The sequence below is a fragment of the Eumetopias jubatus genome, unplaced genomic scaffold (genome assembly GCF_037043125.1).
Source record: "Eumetopias jubatus isolate StellerSeaLion01/CBP00866 unplaced genomic scaffold, mEumJub1_p1.0 scaffold_3, whole genome shotgun sequence".
NCBI classification, from domain to species: domain Eukaryota; kingdom Metazoa; phylum Chordata; class Mammalia; order Carnivora; family Otariidae; genus Eumetopias; species Eumetopias jubatus.
Window position 1 is genome coordinate 74,285,830 of NW_028274809.1, and position 23,959 is coordinate 74,309,788.

The 23,959-nt window shown below is 38.1% G+C and overlaps 1 protein-coding gene across 3 annotated transcripts in view; it reads right to left on the bottom strand.

The window, feature by feature from the left end:
• Nucleotides 1-23,959, bottom strand: part of GPD2 (glycerol-3-phosphate dehydrogenase 2) — a 140,041-nt gene that overhangs the window by 60,232 nt on the left and 55,850 nt on the right. For all 3 annotated transcript variants that reach the window (XM_088021698.1, XM_028113036.2, XM_028113037.2), the window contains exons 3-6: nucleotides 22,185-22,356; nucleotides 7,411-7,535; nucleotides 6,033-6,130; nucleotides 4,812-4,975 (exon numbers count right to left, since the gene is read on the bottom strand). In XM_088021698.1, coding sequence (XP_087877824.1) covers nucleotides 4,812-4,975; nucleotides 6,033-6,130; nucleotides 7,411-7,535; nucleotides 22,185-22,356 — 559 coding nt within the window. The remainder of the gene's footprint in view (nucleotides 1-4,811; nucleotides 4,976-6,032; nucleotides 6,131-7,410; nucleotides 7,536-22,184; nucleotides 22,357-23,959) is intronic.

Here is a 23,959-nt window from a genome sequence, read left to right on the forward strand (position 1 = left end):
CCTGTGCACCCCACATGGCTCACACACTCCACTTTAGAGATCACTGCAGCAACCCTCCAAGAAATTATATTAAGGAGCACATGGCCCAAACTTGCATAACGCTACTCTATTTTGTTTGTACATCCACATCATTTGGTTATTTACTCAACCTATTTCCATTACTCTGAAGAAGTTAATGTGTCTGTCCGATTCAAAGTTGATAACACCCAATTAGTTCAACAATTGTATTTGCAAATATTATAAATGAGGATTAAAGGCACCATCTTTAGATTTGACTTACATTCCAGGAAGTCAAAGGAAAAACAAAAACAAAAGCATAAGAGCAAAAAAGAAAAAAAAAAATCAACTTTGTGTTACTGGGTAATTGATTTTTTTTTTTTAGCTTTCAAAATAGATAAAATCAACACCTTAAAAGACTTGTCTTTAATCCAGGATTTCTTTTATTAAAGTATACAATTGTGGGTGCGTGCCTAGAGGAGTAATAGTTTGTTCCTAACAAAAGAGTCTAGATTCCACAATATGCCTCTTGCCAGAGGCACGTTCCCCCAAAGCACACAGCTAACTGCATCTCCTGCTGTACCTGTAACAATTTAATTGTATAAGTCAGCCTAGTCAAGCATCTCCAGCTCATGACTGGGAGACATGAAATTCATTGTCATTATTGTCCCTGTCATTTTGGATCATTATATCCTGCTGCAGAATTTTCCTCACTTCAGTGCATTCTTACCTCCAGGAGCCAGGGATTATAGCTGAGGTTGGGGTGGGGGCAGGACCGTGAACTACATTTACCTCAGGGGAGCCAGAGATTAAATTGGCTTTGCTCTCTCACGAGCTGAATTCATCTATTTGTATGCTGTTGAGTTTTAGGCTGGAATAAAAATGAATATTCTAGTGAACCCTGGGCTTTAAGTCCCCCTTTGAAACATGGATATAACCAACTTTTATTTACATTAGGAAAGCTAATGTAATTTCCTGTAGGTCGCTATTTTCATATATGCATAAGGAATACTTCAGGACATCACTGAGTATGAAATAACAGACATCTCTCTCTGTCAGTATCTTGACTCTCAGAAGGAAGAATTTAAAGCTGTAATTTTGTTCTCCAGTTTCATCTTATAGAAGCTTAATGGTGGTATTTACTGGTTTTAAATATTTAATGATTTTTAATTATATCTCATTTTCTGTGCACTGGATTGGATAACTGGAGTCCAACTAGAATGGCACCAAAGATCATACTCTGGGAATTGGAAGATTAAAGTCATGTTGACAGAGGAAGACAAAATAAGTTCCTTAGGAAACTGGCAACCCCCCTCCAGAGCAGTTCACATCTCCCAGCATGCCAAGACACCCAAGCCTGTCATGCCTTAAATACTTCTTGCTGAGAGTTGGACTAGCCACCATTTTCCCTACCTTATTAGGGGTAATGGCCATGGCCAGCATTCAGCTGATGGCTCTCTGGTAGCAGATGGCAAGGAACAGGTAGGAAACACCAGGATTGTGTCTCCTTCAGAAAACCGGTGAGCTGACTGTATGTTTTCTCTGACGGAAGACAGCAAGAAAATATAACCTGATCTGTCACTTCCTATCCCAACTTTCATCTCACATGAATTTTACTGAGAAATTTGACATTTACCTTGTCTGCACTGAAAAAGATGGTAGTAATTCCTCCATATGTGTGAGTTTGTTTTTCAGCAGTTTAACAACAAAAGATGGCAAATGGATCATACCTATGCCAAGCACATAATAGCCACTATAATGACTACATTTAAAAGTATATGGAATTTATTTTATTGCCCTCATTGACTTTAGTGGGGGAATAAATTTTGCCTTAATCAAATGCAATGGCCATCACTATTTACATAGGCCAAACTATTCTTATGAATAATTAAGAAAACCATTTTGATCTTTGTACATTTTGTACTTCAGAGGAAGCACCTTACAGCCCTAACATCTCAGTGTTGAGGAACGTGTTAAAGATTGTCTCAGCCACTGGTCTAAGTTCATAGCAATGTTTACTAGACTGACTATATTTTCACACCATTATATGTCACTTTTCAATGATGCTGAAGTAACTGTATAATGAATTACTAATAAGAGTTTTTAGATAGCTAAACTTCTTGTAGCATTTAGAAATTCAATGTACTTACTTGTGCCACTTTTTCACCAATAATCAAGATTCTCCCAAGTTGGGAATTATAAAAATTGTTATTTCTGTTCACTTTAAAGTGGTTAATTTTTATGTTATGTGGATTTTACCTCAATAATTATTTTTTAAGTAAAAAAAAAAGTTATTTCAAACAGCCCAAATACATTTTGAAATTATCTGGGTAGCTTATTACATTCTCAATTTATAAAGAAGAATTTTTTTCTTGTTTAGAAAGCTTTATCTTATAAATTACAACGTGTAGACCTCATTTGCAATAGTAAATGTTCAGGTAACTCTTCCTCTTTGAAATACTTTGGTGACAGGATGATAATGTTATTGTCTGGTCAAGGGGTAAGGCATTCCTTCCTTTGTCTGAGCACACACTTGCTACATCTAATATGCTTCTACGTATCTGCTCCTTCCTACCTGACTCCCTCATTGATATTTAATTTGCTCATCACACCATTGGGTAAAACAGGAGTTGTCCCATCTGTGACTACAGTTGTGAAAACAACACTACACTCTGTTTGACATTCTTGTTTTGCCTCACCTCAAGCATGACATAGTTGGACCTGTATCATTTCAGAATAAGGATAAAAATGTAAATATAAATAAACATACTTATACATATTTCAAATGAATAGAATATAATTATTTTCATCCCTTCAAGACTTAGGATTTTTACAGTCAACCTTCAAATACCAAACGGAAATTATTTTAAATAATGATTTTTGTATTTTTCACTAATCCTTGCTAAACTCATAATTTTGCAACTTGTAACAAGGTATGAAAACCAATTTTAAAGAAATTCTTCTTCCTCTTGCTTCTACTTGGATAATGTTTCTTCTGCACATGTGACATAGACTTTCTTTGGTTTCTCTATATAGAATCAACAACAATCTATAATTCCTAACAATATCAGACCAACAAAAAACCAGGACGCCACAAATTCAGATATGACATCCACTCACAGACCTCTCAAGGAAACTCAGATATGCATGAGCTAAAAAATAAAACTAGTTAGTGTTTGCTACATCACATGGTGAAGAAAATGACCAAGTATTTGAGAGGGTTTATGCAGGCAGAATGAGTCATGTGAGGCAAAGGGCACAAACATTTCCTTGTCAGGATGGGCAGAATGCCATTTGCAGAACACCTTCGTACTCCTCCTGGACCAAAAACCTCTTTAATATAATCACTCACTAAACTACAATGGATTAACATCAAGGGTCCAATGTGGAGAAAGCAAATTCACAGTTAAGGTTGTCCTTTAACACGTAGGCTCAATCAAGGGCACTGAAAATTAGTTAAGAGCCCCCCCTGTGGTGCTTAGATGCTGGAAGGCACTGAAAATTATGAATTTTCTAGCTTTTAATGTTTGTCTAAGACCCTTAACATTTTTCCAAATTGTTGCTCCTAGGACATTTTCTTGAGTTTTCCCCTGTTGCCCCCTTTGTGCATATACATTCTGCACTCACACATGAAAGCATGACAGCTCAATTGATTCAGAAATCTAACAATGAGAAGAAGAACAAAGAGGGTAGCCTTGAGGATATCCCATAATATGAAGTATAAATATCAAAGTCTCCTGACCAAAACAAAAAAAAAAGAGAGAGAGAGAGAACAGAAAACCAAAAAACCATTTCTTCATGCTAAGAGTTTAGATATCTAACATCTAACATGAAATACAAAAGATCACATAATGGGGTTTAAAAAAAAAAAAAAACTCACCAAGCTATAGAGCCTAAGCTGTCCTTTGTGTCCAAAATTTCTAAGACTTCTTGAGCATGTACAGTTAATTATCTGTGTCCGGCTATTTATTTTATAAATGGACATCCATCCCTGGACTATTTTCCAAAATTCCATATACCCTTTAAAAGTATAGTAAAATTTCACAAATGGCTTTTCCTGTTTTGTCTTGTATTGTACTATGGTCCATCTGGAGATATATTAAGTGGTTAGTTCCTCTGAATAAAAGTGTGTAAAAGTATATTGTTCACATACACCCACACCCACCCACACACACAAAGAAGAACATGGAACACATGGCAAATGGATATTAGATAATGTTATTGTTAGAAAACATCTAACAACAATAAAATAAGCAATAAAAACTGGGGCTTTGGCTTAACAGATGCAATGTTCATTCATCTACCTTCATCACATAAATTATATGTTCAAGAATTGTGTCCTGTGCAAAATACAAACATGTCAATTTCAGCCCGGGGGCATTTTTCCCTAGGTTTATAACCCCTTGAAAATAGAGGTTTCATCTAGAAAACCTAACAGATCCTCAGCTGCTCTCAACATAATATATTCATAAGGCAAGTATTCACTGGCAAACATATAACAAATTAAATGGCATGTGGGTGGGGTCCAGATTCATAATGATGGAAAATGAACCAAACCAACCATGAGACACAAGTAGAAATGAAAGAAGAAAAAGAATATGCAAAAACAAACAATATTAAAAGCAAAAGGCCATAGGTAGTTCTTCAGCTAGTAGTAGACAAAATGGTGAGTGTGTGTTTGTGTGTGTGCACATGTGTTTGTGTGTTGTCTAAGATCAGCATTAAAATTAAGAATGTAAAACAATCTCATTAGGAACATCCTAAAAGGGTCATGAGTAAGAGAAAAGTATCCATTAGAAAGAAAAACCACATACCGTCATAGTAGACAATTGCTCCTACCAGTTTGTCCTTCTGGAGCATTGGGAAATGTTCTAGGGCTCTTGATTTGCTCAGGACATAACTGCTTTTCAGGCAATTACTTCCTGCAACCAGATCATATAGCTTGATTCCTACCCAGTAGTAAGGTAGCTGCCACCATCTACAGCATAAATAGGGGGAAAGGTTTCTTGAGACACAGAGCAGAACACTGTAGAATGCCACTTCAAGTTACAACATACTTTTCATTTAAGAAAAGCAATGTATATCTAGAAGTGTACTTACTGCAAAAGAAACAGGAGGAACAGCATGACTGTTTTTGACACCAACTGAGCTGAATTATATAAGTAAATGAATCAGTGAGACTTTAAATGAATCATCTTTAAGGCAGTGCTTCTTGACCGGGCCATGTATGGGAATTCTCTGGGGAGCACCAACCATAAATAGAGATACCTGGGCCTCACATGTCTAGACTGATTTAAGTGGACGAAGGTTGGGGGCCTGGGTGACTCTCACGTGCACCCGGGGTAATTCACTGGTTCACAATGTCCTAAGCCATATACGACAAAATATGGACAAAAATGATAAAATCTGTTTCTAGGGACTCACAAGTCTCATGTGGCTAGCAGTTGCACAAATCACTGTTTCACATTACCTGTATTCCAACTTAAGGCAAGTTCATGGACAGCTCTAACAACATCAGGAAAATTGGGTTTTATAATTTATAATCTGACACCTCTAAACCAAATTTCAGTTTTGGTTAATTTGGAAATTTAAAATGAGCCAAAATGGTTTAGGCTTGGAGTTGGTACATGTTAGGTTCAGATTTTGCAGCAGGATACTTTTTGACTATGCGTTTTGTTTGCCAATGATCCTCTTCTGGGAAGCACACAATGACCCTCTTCTGTTCCCCAGTCCAAATGCAGTTGCTCTTCTAAAGACTCTCGGTAAACTGGGGTTAGAAACTACTAATTATAAACACAGAATACAACCTCCTCAGCCTTCAATATTTAGCCCTTAGAGGTGGGTCAGAAAAGAGTAATTCAGGAAAAGCCACACTTTTAAGCACAACAAAGGCAAACATTTGAAAAGGATTAAAGATTAGGACCAATTAAAAGTACATTAAGAAATACACATTGAGGGACTATTTCCATTAAAACGGTGTTGTTCTATTGACCTCAGTTAAGCAAATAGTATAGAGATGATATCAAAAGGCTTACTTGTAAATTGGAAGCATTATGGGCAACGGAGCTGATAAATGGGGAGCAATTTCTAGTAGGTTGGCTCGCTCGTGAAGGGCTTCTTTTACCATCCTATACTGAAAAGCAAAACAGAGAAAATTAGTTTGGCAGTAACAGATCATAATATTTTCAAATGGCAAATAGACACCCTGCCAACTGATTGATACACAGAAACCTCTCTAACTCTGAGTGAGGATAGCTCCCTCCTAATCAAATTTCTAATAATACATCATGCTGTCAACCTGAAAGATTTTTCAGAAACCTTAACTGTATTTGCATAGGAGAAAAACATGCTGTCAGAGTTCCCAAGTGTAAGATCTTTTCCTGACTTGAGTTACAAGATTATTGTAACAATTTATCTTGCATTCTCTGTATTGTCCGCCTTCTCAGTCCTCTATAATATTTCCCCGTGTAAGAAATAACAGATTGTTCAAATTCATGCTAAATGTTCCCTCCTTGCCTCCACTAACACAAGCAGAGATAATACTTAGGAGTTGCACAGTATTTTATAGATTACAGAAAAGTTTTTGTCTTGACTCCCTTCATCTTCGTTATGTCTCTCTGAAAAGCCAGGATTACTACTATAACACTAATTTAAAAATGAGAAAACTGAGGCTCATAGACATTGAATAAATAAGCTGGAACACATCACAAGTCGTCTGATTCTAGGTCTTATGCTCTTTTCTTTGCATCCATCATGATGCCGAAGAGACACAGAAGAAAAGAGGACACATTGGAAACTGACAATGTCAAGTTAGCACTGCTATGTTTTTCATGTACCAGAAGCAGATAGGGAGTTCAGCTGATTTTTTTTACCCCTCTGGGAAATGTCATCTTCCACACTGCCTTGGCAGTTTTCAAATGGTGGCAGACTGGACACAATAAAGTGTGACATAAGAAAAGCATGACTCAGATCATCTTTTCCTTAAGAATATGTCAGTGGCAATATGAGTGTATGATTGCAGTTACAGTAAGAGGATCAATTTAACACTCCTGTATTACAACACGGGCCCCCTGAAACTGTCTGGAAAGTAGCCATGTGGTAGCCATTGGCAAAACAAACAAACAAACAAACCATCACAATTGTTAAAAGGCAACATATCCAAAGGTGATTTTGTAAATTTGCTACCTTGACATGCCTGCATGGAAAATGCCCCTGATTACCCATAAACATGATGCTACAGGAAAGAGCCGGCACACCTCTCCTGAAAGATATGCCAGCAGAATACACACTAAATAGGTATTTCCAACAGGAAGAAATGTTAAAAGCCATTAAAAAAAAAAAAAAACCCTGCTTTAATTGGTTAGAAAAAAGCATAGTCGCAATTTTTGTTTAACAACCAGCATACACAATTACCTGCTCAATATCCAACTTCATGATAGCCTTCTGAAGATATCTCACACCACCATGGATCAATTTAGTGCTTCTGCTGCTGGTCCCTGATGAGAAATCACCTCTTTCTACAAGGGCTGTTTTTAGTCCTGTGTAACCAGAAAACCAAATTAACTTCTTAAATTACACAATTTGTATGTAATTCATTAAAGGCACTTCTCCAGGGTAGAGACAATCACAAGAAAAATTACTCTGAACATGGATAAATTTGTATTCAAAGTGCAGTACACTGTCTATATTATAATGAAGAGATTTTAGCCTCTTCCTGGGGGAAAAGTCAAACCAGAACTAGAAGCATATTAAACTGTGAATGACTCACAACTAGAAAATATTACAGTACAATTTCATGGCAGTAACATACTCCGGGGCATTGAGAGGGTCAAAGGAGAGCATGGCACCCATCCTGATCCATGCAGAGTTAACTCAGTGTTGTTTCGAAGCCTTGTGGAACTCACCTTCATCCCTCACTACAAGTCTCTCACACGTCCCAGCCCCTCATCCCTAGTCTACTCTAACACGTCATCCATAAATCTCGACCGGACCTCCTGTGTGCTGGCTGCCATTTCTGGAGTGGTGTTAGAGTGGGTATAAAATGGGGGAAAAAACCAAAGGCATCAAAAGGGAAGAAGGAAGAGAACAACCTCTGATTTTGAGGAATTTGTAGTCTAAGACATGCAAGCACAGTATTATAGAATTACAAAGAAAAATACAAGCCAGGACAAATAAACCCAGTGCAGAGTATCCATGAGTAAAGACAAGACAATATTTTTGGTAAAGGTGAGGCTGAGCAAAGATAGGTTGGTTCTAGAAACCATGTCTCTGCCCCTTTCTTTGAGGGTTGCAATAAATCTCTTGCGGATGAAAACAGCTTTGTTTTGTTTCCTTTTCTTACAGAGCCATCCCTGCTTCTTAGGATTGGGTAGGACCCACAGTACGACAAGTGCCATACACTAGTTAGAGATAAAACCCCAAACTCCAAAAGACGCAACATATACATCAACACCGAGCCATGAGGAATTTTCAGTGCCTGGCATACTCATAGTAGATGAGAGAATGTCATAGAATCCAATTACAATGAGAATATGTAACTGGAAAAGTTTGGGCTCACAAAGCTCATATAAGAGAATCTGTGCATGTATTCAATTCAGAGCCATTTATTACATTTAATACCAAAGGGTCATTTTTATAACTTTTAACAGTTTAAATATCGTACCCAAATGTCATCATAAAATCAGGGCAATTCCCTTGACTCAAAAGGACAAAATACTTGGAAACCGTGGAGGAAAAGTAGAGAACTATGATTCAAGGGCAAAAGTGCTAATGTTCTAAATAACTAGAAAAATAACACAGAAATTACAGGTACTGCAGCCCCAGGTCACACTTTTGAAGCATTTATGCGAGACAAAGATCTGTCAAAGTTTTGACTCTGAAAACTCTATCAGATATGCTTAGTAAATCCAGTACTAAATGTATTAAAAAAAAAAAAACAGGAAAATATGTCAAGTTAGCACATATATTTAAAAAGAATATGGAGAACGTAAGTGCCAGGCAAAGTGCTGGCATTAGAGATGAATTCAGCATGGACCAAGCTGTCATGCAGCTCCCAGCTCAGAGAGAGGCAAGTAAGTGCAACAGTTTTTTAGGTGCTAAGATTTGCAAATACAGAGAACTCTTATCTTACTCTGGGTTAGAAGTTAAAATCAGGACATAAACCTAAAATTGCATCGTCAAGATTACATTTGGTAATCTCAAGAATGCTCTGCTTTGGTGAGTTTCTTCACCTTTTCTTACTAAGTCCAACAGAGAGATCTTCTTGCAGGGCTAACATAGACCATTGTGTCTTCAGTTGAAGATCGGGTGAGGGAGTTGACTTTCGAAGGGCATTTAAGAGCCAGATTATTTAAACTATACCTCTCATTTAGCCTTGGAAATCCAGTCATGGCACCAAGATGCCTGCCTCATGAGAGGCAGGAACATGAGAGTGAGAGAGCCCTCCCATCCAGCCCCCGGCTCCCCACCTGGGCCTATATCCAGTAATCCCCATCTCCCGGCATGGATCCCCTACCCGCAAGTGTGGACTGGACCTAGCGCCTTGCTTCTAACGAACAGAATGCAACAATTAGGGCATGCCACTTCTGTGACTAGGTTACAGAAGACTGTGACTCCTGCTTGCTCTCTCTTGCCCTCTCTTGCTTTCTAGGATGAAGCAAACTGTCATGTTTCAAGACCACAGCCTAAGGCAGGCCCCCAGGCAACAGGTCACAAGGATCTGAGGCCTCAGTCCAAACACCAGTGAGGAAGTGAATCTGCCAACAACTTCGGGAGTTACTAGGAAGCACTCAGAGCTAGAGAACCCAGGCTCAGGCACAGCCAGATCCCTGACCCATCAAAATTGTGTGATAGCAAAGGTCGTTTTAGGCCACTAAATTTTGAGGTAGCTTATTGATGGCATGATTCCCCGTGTGATTAATAACTGCAAACACAGTATAAGTTTTTTATTGCACCTGGGGTTGGGGTCTTCAAGAAAAGCTGAGTTTACAGAGGAGTACGTGTTCAAGATAGGAGAGGAAGGAATGATCACTGGCAAAAAAAAAAAAAAAAAAAAGTACTTAAGCAAGAGAAAGGCAAATGCTTGAGATGGCCCAGCTCATTTAAGGGCCACTTGTCACTCAGGGGCTGGGGACAATGTGAAGGAGATCCAGGGGGAGGAATAGTAAAAGGCAGATCACAAACGGCCTTTCATCCACACTGGGAAATCTGGACTCCATCCTATGGGCAATTGTTTCTCACAAGTAAGTAATATGTGAGTCTCCTGAAAAGGAAAATGCCTCTGAGACCATGGCTCCAAGTTGTGGATTGGTTTGAGAAGCACATACTTTGTCAGAAAGTACAACTAGACTCACTGTGATAGTTTTTCAATATATACAAATATCAAATTATTATATATCTGCAACTAATGTTATATGTCAATCATACTACAATAAAGAAAATAAAAGAAATATTATAGAAAGAAAAAAAAAGAAGGTACAAGATTTGGCATCAATGCTACAGAAGCATGAACCCAAGCACTGTTCTCAGCTCCAAGTTATCCATTTTGAGGAAAGGTATTGCTGGTTGCTTTTTGTATTATGATGATTATAAAAAAGGAATAACATTTCAATTTTTTCCAGAAATTCTCAGATATTGTTTTGAGAAACACAATTGTGCTGTCAGGGGAACCACCAAAGTGTTTTAAGCTGAGAAATCAGATTAATGTTCTAGAAAGATCTCTCTGTAGGGGTGGAGGGCAGGGGTGGAGGGGGCAAGAGATGGCGGGCAGACCATTTAGGGGATGTGTGCCATACAGCAGGAGCAGGGCAATGAACCCTGCTCCTGAGTCCAGCCTCACAAGGCAGAAGATGGTACTGGAGAGTGATATGAGGAGAGAATTTTATGGGCTTGTGTTATCAGGATGGATCTTTTTTTTTTTCTTTCCTAAACTGACAGAGTGTGAGGCAGGGAACTACTCTAGGAATTAGCAAGCCATCTCAGGAGGATATTTCAGGATATGTAAGTGAGAGCTAACACTTTAAAGCCTCAAAACTGCTTTTGCAAGTATTGGACATTTAAAAAAGTTATTCACATGTATTTATGTGAGAAACCCTAGTGAATACCAACAAAAGTTAAAATGGGCTCCTCTGTCAAACCAGGCTGTTTTGCTTGTCCTATTATTTCTAGTGCCATCTCATCAAGCTACCCACCAGAATTCCTGGAGCGAAATGATACTGCTTCTTCCAGAGCAAAAAAACATAAAAATGTAACCTCCAAAGTTATAGCTAAATTGATATATTCAAGCACCATGTAACCTAAAAATACTACCAAAAGTTTTCAGAACCAAACACAAAAAACACCCATATATTTGAAAAAAAAGAAAATATTTTAAAATTTTCAACGGCTATTATACACTAATGTTTTCTCATTTTTGTTGAATGAGAACAATGGAATGAGGGAGGACGTAAACGATGCAAAATCAAGACATTACTAGAAGTTCTGTTTCTCATAAATATATATATATATTTTTTTAAAGATTTTATTTATTTATTTGACAGAGAGAGACACAGCGAGAGAGGGAACACAAGCAGGGGGAATGGGAGAGGGAGAAGCAGGCTTCCTGCTGAGCAGGGAGCCCGATGCAGGGGTAGATCCCAGGACCCTGGGATCATGACCTGAGCCGAAGGCAGACGCTTATCAACTGAGCCACCCAGGCGCCTTCTCAAAAATATATTTTTAACTAATTAACCAACTAAAGCAAAGACAATGAAATTTTTAAAAGCCTTATAATCTTGCACAGTTCCATTATCTAATATGTTCCTTTCTGTTACACCCCTCAAAAATCCAAAATTTTCCTCCCCTCAAAAATTATTGATCCAAAATTCAGAGCTCAGTTTTCTGATACTTTAAGTATAAAGTAAGGAAGTGAAAAGAGGGTACTGTTTTACCTTTTTAAAGACAGTGAACAGTATTTTAAGTGATATTTTGCGTTCTTAGGTAAAATAATTAAGTTTGAAGGACATCAAAAACAATGTACGCAGGCTTCAAGCAACTACTCCCGGGGGCGCCCGGGTGGCTCAGTTGTTAAGCGTCTGCCTTTGGCTCAGGTCATCATCTCAGGGTCCTGGGATCGAGCCCCGCATGGGGTTCCCTGCTCCCCGGGAAGCCTGCTTCTCCCTCTCCCACTCCCTCTGCTTGTGTTCCCTCTCTCACTGTCTCTCTCTCTGTCAAATAAATAAATAAAGTATTAAAAAAAAAAGGGGGGCAACTACTCCTGGCTGTGGATTTGAGGAGCTCGGGAAGATCTTCCCTCAGAGTAGAAAGAATGGCCGTCCCACATGCCTAGCAACGAAGGGCTGACCTCTCTGTGCATTTATAGTAATTCAACTAAACTAGTTCAAGATTTTATGAGGAATAGTTTTTGTTTTTTTCTTTTCTTCTTAGCAGTTACTTTTTATGGAAAGCGATGAGCTCTATCACTGCTGAGATGAACCAGAACATTTAGGAGTGGTACTGTTATTTTATTTATTTTTTTATTATTGATTGCTTTTAGTAGGTATTCACAGGAATTTCATGACAGTGGTGAAGTATTAATATTCGGAGTGAAATGACTCTGAAAATCTTAGATGGGATAACAAGGTTAGCTACAGTGGAAGAATAAAGTCAACTGAAATCTGCCTTTCTGTCATCTTCAACCCATCTTTTATCAAGTTCAAATTGTATCCTGAGGGATGTGTGGCAAGGGGCATGAACTAAATACGGCTCTTTACAGCTTCGCCTTTGCTGACCTGAGTGAGAACGTCTAGCTACCAAGCGCTTCCAACTAAACCAATTTGTGGCTCAAGACAGTTGGATGAATACAGAGAAGTAATTACCTTCTAAGGGGAAGAACAGTACGACATTTAACTTTCACAACATGATATAGAACAGAGTATATTTTAATACCTTTTACTGATTATCTTATTATGCATGAAAACATGCTCAATATAATAAATGCAGAGAAGTAAAGAGAACAAAATAAAACTCTCCTGTAATCGCACTGCTTAGAGATAACCACAGTTGACATTTGTGAACATTTAAACGTTCGCATTTTCTATGCATGTATATAATCATATATGTACATTTTTACAAAAATAGGATCATATGAAAATTTCCATTTTTTTCATTTAACGTTATTTATTGTAAACATCTCTCCATGTCAATACATATTTTTCTATAATTTCATTTTTAATGTATGAATAGTATTACATTAAATATTTACAATGATTTATATTCAATTCCCTATTTTTGAACATTTGGGTTATTTCATACCTTCACTCTCACAGATATTACTGCAACATATTTTCGTTTAAACTCTTTGCATTTTTAATTATTTCATTAGAATAAATTTTTAGATATGGCATTATTTAGATATTTTTAAATAGAAAGGAGAGATAAATCCCTGTAAATTACCTAGCAGAGGCACCAAAGTAATATACAAATCAAAAAATTTAGACACTCTGTACATTAGTACCATAGCATAAGTATTAAAGCCACATGCCCCATAAAGGAAAAATGATGTAGTTTAAGGAAAGGAAACTTTATCTTTTTTTAGAAAAGCTTTGGGCACTTACCTTTGGATTTCAGAAAGCCAATGCCATTGACAAGGGACTAACCCAAAGGCTGAACATTTTATATGAAAGATCAATTCCCTAAAAAAATAACACTCTACAGTGCAAAGTAAACCTGGCTTGTTAATCCTCAGCAATATGAATCCTATGCATTGGCCTAGTTTTTCCTAACAAAGAATGTTAACAGTTTACATAATTGTATAATATTGGATTGGTTATTTAATACTATTGCTATTTATATTAGGAAACAGATAAACTATTAATGAAGATACCAGGTTGCACTAGAATGTATCATTAACATACTTTGTGTTCCTTAAGTACACACAGATTATGGAGGCACAAAAATGTATTAAGCCATAACATTAATTAGAGTAATGCAGTTATGAGGGAAGAAAGGAGTTGCTGTTGTTGCTTCCTCTTTTTACTTTTTTATTATAAAAACTGCCAGTGTTCAAAGAGAGGAGGAATATCCAAGGGGTGAAAAGAGAGACTAACACACCACTGGCTTCCTAGTTACAAAATCCAGACATAACCAATGTTAACAATAAAAATGTCCCATATTAAATATTACCAGAAACTTAGGGCGCCTGGGTGGCTTAGATGGCTAAGTGTCTGCCTGTGGCTCAGGTCATGATCCCAGGGTCCTGGGATGGAGCCCCACATCAGGCTCCTGGCTCAGCGGGGAGCCTGCTTCTCCCTCTGCCTCTCCCCCTCCTCATGCTCTCGCTCTCTCTCTGAATCTCTGTGTCTCAAATGAATAAATAAAATCTTTAAAAATAAATAAATAAATAAATAAATATTACCAGAAATTTAATGTGCTTATGAAAGTTACAGCCTATGTACCTTTTTGCTTTAAACACAAACAAAATTAGTAAGCTCATTCTTCACAACTTGTTTTCCAATTTATGATATATTTTAGACATTTTCCCTGAAAATAGGCATAAGCCTCTTTTGGATAACTGAATGTACCCAATTTATTAAACCAGACCTCAGGTTTTTGCTATTATAAATTGCTGTAGGTAAAATTTTGATCAATATGGCATTATGAGTTCAGCTTTGAACTCCTCCTCGTCTGCAAACACAGAGAAAATAATCTCTATGTATATTTAAAGAACGTGGTTGACTCAAAAATAAACACACTTTGGATCAGAAATGTAGCAGAAACAGAGCAGAGTGGTTAGGCCAAAGCCTGTCTTGCTGAGCCCTGGGCCTAAAACAGGCAAAAGCAACCAAAAATTCAATCCCTGAAGGGCGAGAGGAATACAGGTCTCCCTTGCAAGGAGAGGTGAGGAAGCCGGACTGACCACCTGAATGCTGGGAACTAAAGAAGGGCTTCAGCCAGTACAAGTGATGGTGGAGATGCTTCTGCAGACCACCGTCCAGGGCTGTGGACTATCTGCGGGTACATATCTAGGAGGTAGGAAGACAGACACAGAGAGCATCACCTAAGCCAAAGCACCACCAGCTGCCTCAGCAATTGGTCTGCACAATGCTCAGTATCAACATGGGTCAAGAGCCTCAATTTGACTCTGGGAAAAGTCTCTGATGGGACTCGAGGGTGGAAAGAATTCTACATATAGAGCTTAAGGTATGGCAACAGAGTGATCCAAAAGTGATTTCATAGGAAGGAAAAGAAGTAAAATAAAAGATGTAAGGTAAAAAATACAAAATAAATATATATGGGATCCAAACAAATGGAAATGGATCAAATTCCATTCTTTTTTCTTTATGCTTAATAGATAAAATCTACCTTTAAATGGATCAAATTCACCTAGTTAAAGATAGATTCTAACTGGAATCAAAATAAAAAACTTAATTAAAAAATAAAGATAGATTCTATCTATTAAGCATTAAAAAAAAAAAAAAAAATCCAGGGTCCCCTGGCTGGCTCAATCGGAAGAGCATGCAACTCCTGATGTTGAGGTCACGAGTTCAAGCCCCATGTTGGGCATAGAGATTACTTAAATAAATAAATAAACTTTAAAAAAAACACAAAAGAATCCAGCTTACACTGTTTATCATAGACGTACTAAAGTAAAGGATATAGAAAAGTTGAAAACAATATAACAAACCCTGTCTGCTAGGTTATAAATATTTTCCCAGTCTCACATGTGTTTATTTTTGCCATAGATAAATTTTAATTTTTATGAAATCAGATTTAGCAAAATTTTCCAAAAGGAAAATGGCTCTATTGTTGTCCTGCTTAAAAATACCTTCTTTACTACATTTTTTTTTAATATCCACATATACTTTCTTCTAATAGATTTATGGTGTTTTATGGTTATATCCTTGGTTCACTTGGAATATGACAAATAGAATATATATACATATGTATTTATGTGTATATACATACACACATGTATATACATACAAAAACCTGGGAAAGTGGATACTCCAACACCACTTATTAAATAACTAATAATAACAGATTTGAAATCCTGACTTCACCATATTCTGAATTTTATGTATTTAGATCTATTTCTAGGCTCTTTTGTTCCACTTATCTCTATATTTGTTTAGCAAACTATTTTAATTTAAGTAGCTTTAGAATACACTTTAATATCTGATAGATCTCTGTATCTTCTACTATTATTTTTTTTTTAAGATTTTATTTATTTATTTGACAGAGAGAAAGAGAGCACAAGCAGGGGGAGTAACAGAGGGAGAGGGACAAGAAGACTCCGTGCTGAGCAGGAAGCTGATGTGGGCTGATCCTAGGACCCTGGGATCATGACCTGAGCCGAAGGCAGACACTCAACTAACAGAGCCACTCAGTCGCCCCTATCATTATTCTTTTTCAGAATTCATCTGGTAAATCTCATAGGCTTATTTTTCCAGTTAAACTTTAGCATAATTTTTCAAGTCCCACCCCCAACTCCTGTCAAAGAAAAGCAGTGTATTAATTAAAATTACATTAAATTTCCAATAAATTTTAGTAGGACTTTGCAATCGGGTCTAACTAGTAGTGTTCAGAAAACTGCAAACTTCATCTGTTGCAAGTCTCCTGTCCTGAAATAGGATTTTTCTCTTCTGTCATGGTGGTAGAGGGGTGGAAGTAGAAGGGAGTGAAGGAGCAGACCTGTAATTCCCAGAATGCACTATCTTCCCAGGCTCTCCCTCTTCTGTCTTTTTTCTACAATGCACACACCTCCTCCCTCTCACAAACCTTTACTTAGGCAGAAAAGTGTCATTGTTCTCTTTCATTTATGTCTGAGAATCTTGAGGCTCTCTACAAGGTTAAGATACTTGTAGAAGCTCATAAAGCTAGTATGTGATGAAGCCAAGACTAGATCCCACTTCATTTTAATTCCACAACCTGTATCCTTAATCACTGGGCTATACTACATTAGATGAGCAGAAACTGAGAACTAAGGAACTACCAGACACATACCATTCATAAGCTAAAAGTATGTATACCTTTTTTTGAACAGGAGAACTATAATGAATGTTTCCCTCCTGCAAGAGGCAGTCTTCTCTGGAATTTGAATTAAAAGCCGTAAAGGCTAAACTTATAAATCAGATTTTTAAACCAAAAATGTCCTAGGTGATCCTCGATACATAAAAGAACAAAAAAACCTGAAAAAAAAAAAACCACCTTGAAGAACCCTGTGGGGGTGATTATATTTATCAGATTCTCCTCATTTCAGCTCTCCCTGGGGGCAGAGTGCCTCCAGCTGCACTTCAAGACTGGGCTCCTGCCCGGAGACTGGACCCAGTGTTAAACAGAGAAGCGATTTCTATTGATTCTGGAAACCTGCAGAAGAACGTGATGAGAATTGTGCATATTATGTTTATAAAATCATATTCCCAAATGAAACAAATGAAAATTGATTCCCAAGAAAAGGCAGAGGGTAAGAATGCAAATAAATGTTCATTAGGAAGACTTCATGACTTTTTCTCTGCCTTCTACAGTCTTTGTTTATCCATTACCAAAATTGCATTTGGGCATAGTATTTCATCAAAAAGCTTGTGCAAACATTTCTAGACAAGCCCTTTAACATCTGGTGGTTCCCCCAAAACTTTGATGTCCTGAAAAATCTAATTATTACTGGTAACTTTAAAAGATCACAGTAATTTATTTTTGTCAAATGTGACTAAAGATTAATGGAAACAATCAGGAATAATTTGGTAAAAACATATCAAATGCAGAGAAAGCAAAATTTGTTGTTAAGTGAAGCATCAAATATAATAAAAGAGCAAATTCCATGAATGAACAGCAACAATGCACAATTCATTAACCAAATGCCCATGATTATTTCACACTTCAGAGGGCTACTGATATGATCAGAAATTGTAGTAAAAGGATAAATACAGATTAACTTCAGCATCTCTATACACTTTAATTATAAATCCTACCCCCCCAAGGGCTACCAGCATAATAAAAGAAATACAAACTAAGGTTTATCCATCCCTTTTATAAGGGATATTCCACAGATATAAAGCTCCGTATATAAGACATTCAGTCAATCGCTACTAACTATAAAAATTTAAAATCTGGTCAACAGCCAGACTCTGGAACCTCTTATCTTCCCAAAGTTATCATCATCACCACCGTCTCCATCACTGCCCTCACATGACTGAGGTCATCAGCTCATGCACCAGTTCATGTCCTCATCACTACCGAATGTCCTTCACTGCCCAAAGAAAAAATGCACTTGTTCAGCAAAGACTAACAAACTATAAGCCCCTGGAGGACAAAAACCACATCTTACTAATCTGTTTATTCTCAGAGCTGGATCAGTACTTGACTCACAAACAGTCTTGTTTTAAATAGGAAAAACAAACAAACAAACAAAAAACTTGAAACCTAAAGAATCATTAACAAGAACATCCTTGGGATGAATTCTTCAGCCATTAAAAAGAATGAATAGCATAGACATGATTAAATATACCGTTATTTGAAAGTAACACACTACAAAGTAATGACTATAGTATGATCTTGTCTAGGCTTTGAAAAAGATACAAATCTAGAAAGCGAGACTTTTTGAAAGGAAGCAAAGACACTGAACAGGGGTTGCATCATTATCATTACCCTCAGTCCCTCAACCTACCCTAACTCTTTGAAGGAAGCTGGCTCTCCAACACCCCTCAACCCCCGCTACCAGTTGTAGGTCTCCATTTAAACAATCCCCTCTGCCTTCATAGCATCTTTTCTCATCTCCTTCTATCACTGATATCCAGTCAGTTCTCCATCCCGCGTTCTATCCTACTGTGTATTTTCTCTGCCTCTGCTCTAAGCAATACAAGACACACACACACACACACACACACACACACACACACACACGCACACGCACACACACACACACATCCTGCATAGAAAATAAATTTACATTTTCTAACCACAGCAAAGTGACCCCTTATTCCCTATCACATTCTCCGTTCAGTAGTTCTAAATCTTTTCTACATGGAAGTCCCCTACTCCTAGCCGTAAGTAGAACATCTCTTTGGTTTTGTGTGAATAAAAATAGTTCTTTGTGGTCACACAAGCTCCTTTTTTTATATCTTAGAATCTTTACCCTTTGTTTCTGTCTCTGAGAGATGTCTCTTTATCTCCCTGCCAAACCTAAGACACATCTTTGGCATCCTTGTTCCACATGTTGCTTTCTATTGCTTGCATATTAAGGTTCTCCTCCTGTACAGGTTTTTTTCCTGAGTCCCCAGAAATATTCAGATTGTTCCTCTTGAAAGAAGGGAAGGGAAGGGAAGGGAAGGGAAGGGGAAAGGGAAAGCAAAGGGAAAGGGAGGGGAGGGAGAAAGAAAGAAAGAAAAAGGGAGGAAGGAAGGAAGGAAGCATGCAGGAAGGAAGAAAGCAATTGCACATGTTGCCTCCCCTCTTTATATCCTATTACACCATCGAGTTACCTCCTTGCTGTTTTCTCTGTCTCTAGATCTCTTAAAAGCTTATGAGCAGCCCAGCTCCTTCCTTACAGCCTATCCATTCCTCATCACCACAAATGCTCTTCAGGGTCTCAAAGTGGCCTGGTCAGGAAAGTCCAAAGGCCTTCTTCTGGCATACCAGGCCCAGTCCCACCTCCTCGCCTTCTCTCACACCCCCTCTACACAGCTCGATGCTCCAAAGGGAACCGTTGCTCTCTCCCTCACACACTGACTCCATGTTTTTCCTCCCACGTGTTCCCTCATATTGCAACACTTTCACTAAGCAATGTTTGCCTATTAAAATTCTACCTATGCAAAATAGCAGCTTTCTTTCTCCTGACCATCCTCTGCAAATATGACGACCCTCAGCTCTATAGATCCAGAATGTCCGTACACCTTTTGAAAGGCACATATTCTCCATGATGTAACTGAGTCTATACAGACAAGCAGAACTGTGAGCACCTTAAAGGTGTCGGCTGTCAACCCAGTTTGTATTCTCATTAGTATCCTGCATACTGCCATGCATCCAACAGGCAGTCTGTGAATATTTGTGGAACTATAATTTTTAAAAATTGCTCTGTATTTCAATACATAACATGAACATAACTGGAAACACCAAAAAAAATGTATTTTTCTGAATCCTACTGGGGAAATGATCCGCTAGGACAGAAAATTGCCACCTGATCAATTCTAACTCCTGGGAGGGGTAGGCCCAAACAAGACCTCCCTCCCTTCCTTCCTTCCTTCCTTACAAACATGCCCTCCCTTTCCACTCTTCTCCTTAGGCCTCCAGGGGAGAGAGGTGAGTTCTAATACCTTGAGATAACTGCAACCATTCTTTCCAGCTGGTTTATTTAATATGTCCGAGAATAATGTGGCACAAATTATGAACCATGGATGGAAACAGGGAGTTCTGTGAAAATTGGGGACTGCCTGACAACACAATAAATTCCAAGACCTATATTTGAATTTACCATTATTTAGAAGTGACAAGAAGGATCTAAGCTGTGAAGTCTCCGTGGATCAAAACTTCAGTGCAGGTCCTATGCTTTCATAGTAAATCTAGGGCACTTTCCTGTTCGTGGCTCATGTGCCTAAATCTTGCCAAATTTATTCATTTCTTACGAGTAAATTCTACCAGGTATGTAAGGCAACTAAATGTAAGTCTAGGGTGGATGTGGCAGTAACTTAATATGAGAAGAATTATTCCATGGAATAAATTATTACCATTGAGTATGACACTGCAATAAATATTGAACCTTATACAGTAAAATAATCCAGAGTCAAAATTCCATGCAACAGTGCCCAGCCCGATTGGATACATCTAAGGATACCACAAAGATTATTTCTCCAGGACCGCTGGTTCTTAAAGTCTTTGCCTTAGGGGTGCCTGGGTGGCTCAGCTGGTTAAGCATCTGATTCTTGTTTTCGGTTTAGGTCATGGTCTCAGGTCCTGATCTCAGGGTCGTGATCTCAGGGTCATGAGATGGAGCCCCATGTGGGCTCCACACGCTGTGTCCCTTCCCCTCCCCACCCACCTCCCCCTACCAGGCTCTCACGCACATCAGTGCTCTCTCTCTAAAATAAAGAAATAAAATCTTAATAATAAAAAAATAAAAGTCTTTTGCCTTCATGTTAATAATGGCAGTTAGAGGGGTGCCTGGCTAGCTCGGTGGTAGAGTATGTGACTCTTAATCTCAGGGGCATGAGTTCAAGCTCCATGTTGGATGTGGAGCCTACTCAAAATTAAAAATAAAAATAATAAATTTAAATGGCAGATATAAATACTATCTCTAACTTATCGAGCTTCTATTTTGTGTGACAAGCCCTGTTTTAAGCAGTCTTTACGATTAATCCTCACAACAATCATTCAAAGAAGGTATTTTTTCCTATTGGAAAGACGAGGAACCTTACAGAAATTAAGGAATTTGCCCAAGTGAGTGCATGTGGGTGTGTTCACAACTATAAACACATCTAATAAAGCCACTGAGCCAGGATATGCACCCAGATTTCCTTCACCCCAAACTCCACAGTAATAACCACAGGCAAAAATCAAATTATTTTATCAAATATATCAAGTGGAAGAGCATCAGTGTTACATACTAAAATTTCTTTGTTTACATGTCATGTTTCCGATTTGAAAGAGCTTCTCATCATGCCTTTCCTAATGCTGACCAATTGGGTGCCTGAGACAGAACTACAGGTTAGCAACAAGTCTTTTCCATCATAAATTCGCATAAACCCCAGTCTCCCAAACTGAAGTCCATATTTCACTGGGAGAAACGCTTTTAAGAGATATAGGAACAAAAAGAATTATTTTAATAGATTAACTCGTTTTAATAAATCTTTTCTACCCTTCACTGACACCGATGTGATTTCAGACCATATACAAATATTTTTTATTTCATTAAAAGGTATTGACTTTAGGAGATTAGAAATAAGCAAGAACAGCAAATTCATGAACTCATAGGAACTTAAAGTTTTCTTTTTAAAGAAATTCCTTTACGCGTAAAATACCAGCTATGTTTAATTTTAAAATTGTGCGAGTGCCCCGAATTGAGAAACTATGAAGGTGCTTCACCACGGTTGGAAAGCCCAGCAAAGCAGTAGAAATGTGACTTTGCTAGCCTAGAGGGCACGCTGCCTGTTTGACTGGGGGCCAGGGTGGGCGGAGCCGAAACCGCCCTCCGGAAAACCTCCACCCACGTGGATACTCACCTCTGGTGACAGCATCCAGTGCACAGCCGCACCCTGTTGCCCCTCCTCCAATGACCAGGATATCGAATTCAGACACGTTCTGCAAAGTCAGCAGCTGAGCTTCTCTGGAAGGAGGCTCCTTGTTAACAGCTTCTGAGATGCACTCGGCTGCTTCGACATAGGCCAGGTTCACCTGGTGTGAGAAAGAGTCCAAAGTCCGCTTTTAATTGTTCATGGGGAATGCCAATGCAAGACACCTCCCGGTGTACTAAAAGATGTGTAATGGAGACAAGCACTACCAAAGCTAGGCCGTAGTCCACGGTCCACATGGTGCCACAGGACTAACTGCTCTGTAGAAAAGAAAAGTCCTTACAATTCGGGAGGTTGGGGGGGGGGTGCGTATTTTGTTTTGTTTTGTTTTAATAAGCCACAACTATTTAGGCAGGGAACACCTGGTTTCAGATTCAATATCTCAACTGCTTGTTTTGGGTTCATAAATAGCCACGTTCAACTATTTCCCACACTGTACAGCAATTCCCAAATACCTAGTCGAACACAATTTATAGGAGAACAGAAGGAAATGTTTTACCCCACAGCAGTAATTCATTCAGATAACATTTAGAAGTGTTGAAAGCAGGAGGAAAAAAGCACTTTATGCCTTTCTGTAATTTCTTAAAAGGATATGTTCTTCACTCCTTAATTCCCTGGCAAAAATAGATTCTAGAGCTTGGAGGTCTATGAGTTTAGGTCAGTATAATCAAAGAAGAATCCCCTTAACGGAAGTTATTGTCCTGTTTAAATGATCAGCTATGGCCAACGGAAATAATTTTTTTTAAGGATTTTAGTCAAAGGCTTCCCCATTAAATGTTTTAATATAAAATTATAGATTTTATATATTTAATATACACTATTTCAATTTTTGAAAGCTTTAACAATAAAATAAAGCCAGCGCTAGCCCCCACTAAAGGATAATGACCTTCCCTGTTTCTAGTTTTTCTTTCATTAGAAGGTAAACTATTGTCCTTAATAAAAAAATGATGGTCTTAAAAAAAGAAAAGTTGCCAGAAATTAGAATCAAAAGCCCAGGAATATAGATAAGTAAAATGCTAATAGTAGGTTTAATCACTATAGTGAACAGTGCTGGCTAGAGTTGCTCTAACAGTTATCCACAGGTATGTAACTTCGATTTTCCTTCCTCTAAATCCTAGCATCAGTCTAACGCCGGCAGTGTTTTTCCCATTCTGCTGTAGGCGCCACATAGGAAGCTCTGAACCACAAGGCCAAAGCCTGTCCAAGAAAAGGTGATTTTAACTCCAAGCATAATATTGTTCTGATAAGTGATTTTTTTATTCATTTAAATAAAATAAACCAAGTTGTTCCTTAAAATTGAATTTAATTATGTTCAGGCCAATTGGATTTCTATAAAAATAAATCTAGAAGCCACAGAGGACACTGAAAGAAACCTGCATCAGAGGGTCCTGGCTTTGGTCTCAGCACTCTTTTGTCTACCAGTATGTGACTTTTGACACATTATCTCCCTGGGCGTTGGTTTCTTCCTTTGTAGAATGGGATAAACCCCTGTGATGTCTCTAGCTCTACACCTCTGAGTCGTCCTCAGTCTGATGGATGAATGATAGGAGAGTAGTTGGTCAACTGTAAAGTACCACCACAGAGTTGTTGCTATTACTTATTAAATAATTTAATCATTTAGTGACATGTAAATGGGAACTTTTAAAATACACTTTACTAAGTCTCATAAAAACAGATTATAATCGGGTGCCATAATTTTTCAGGCT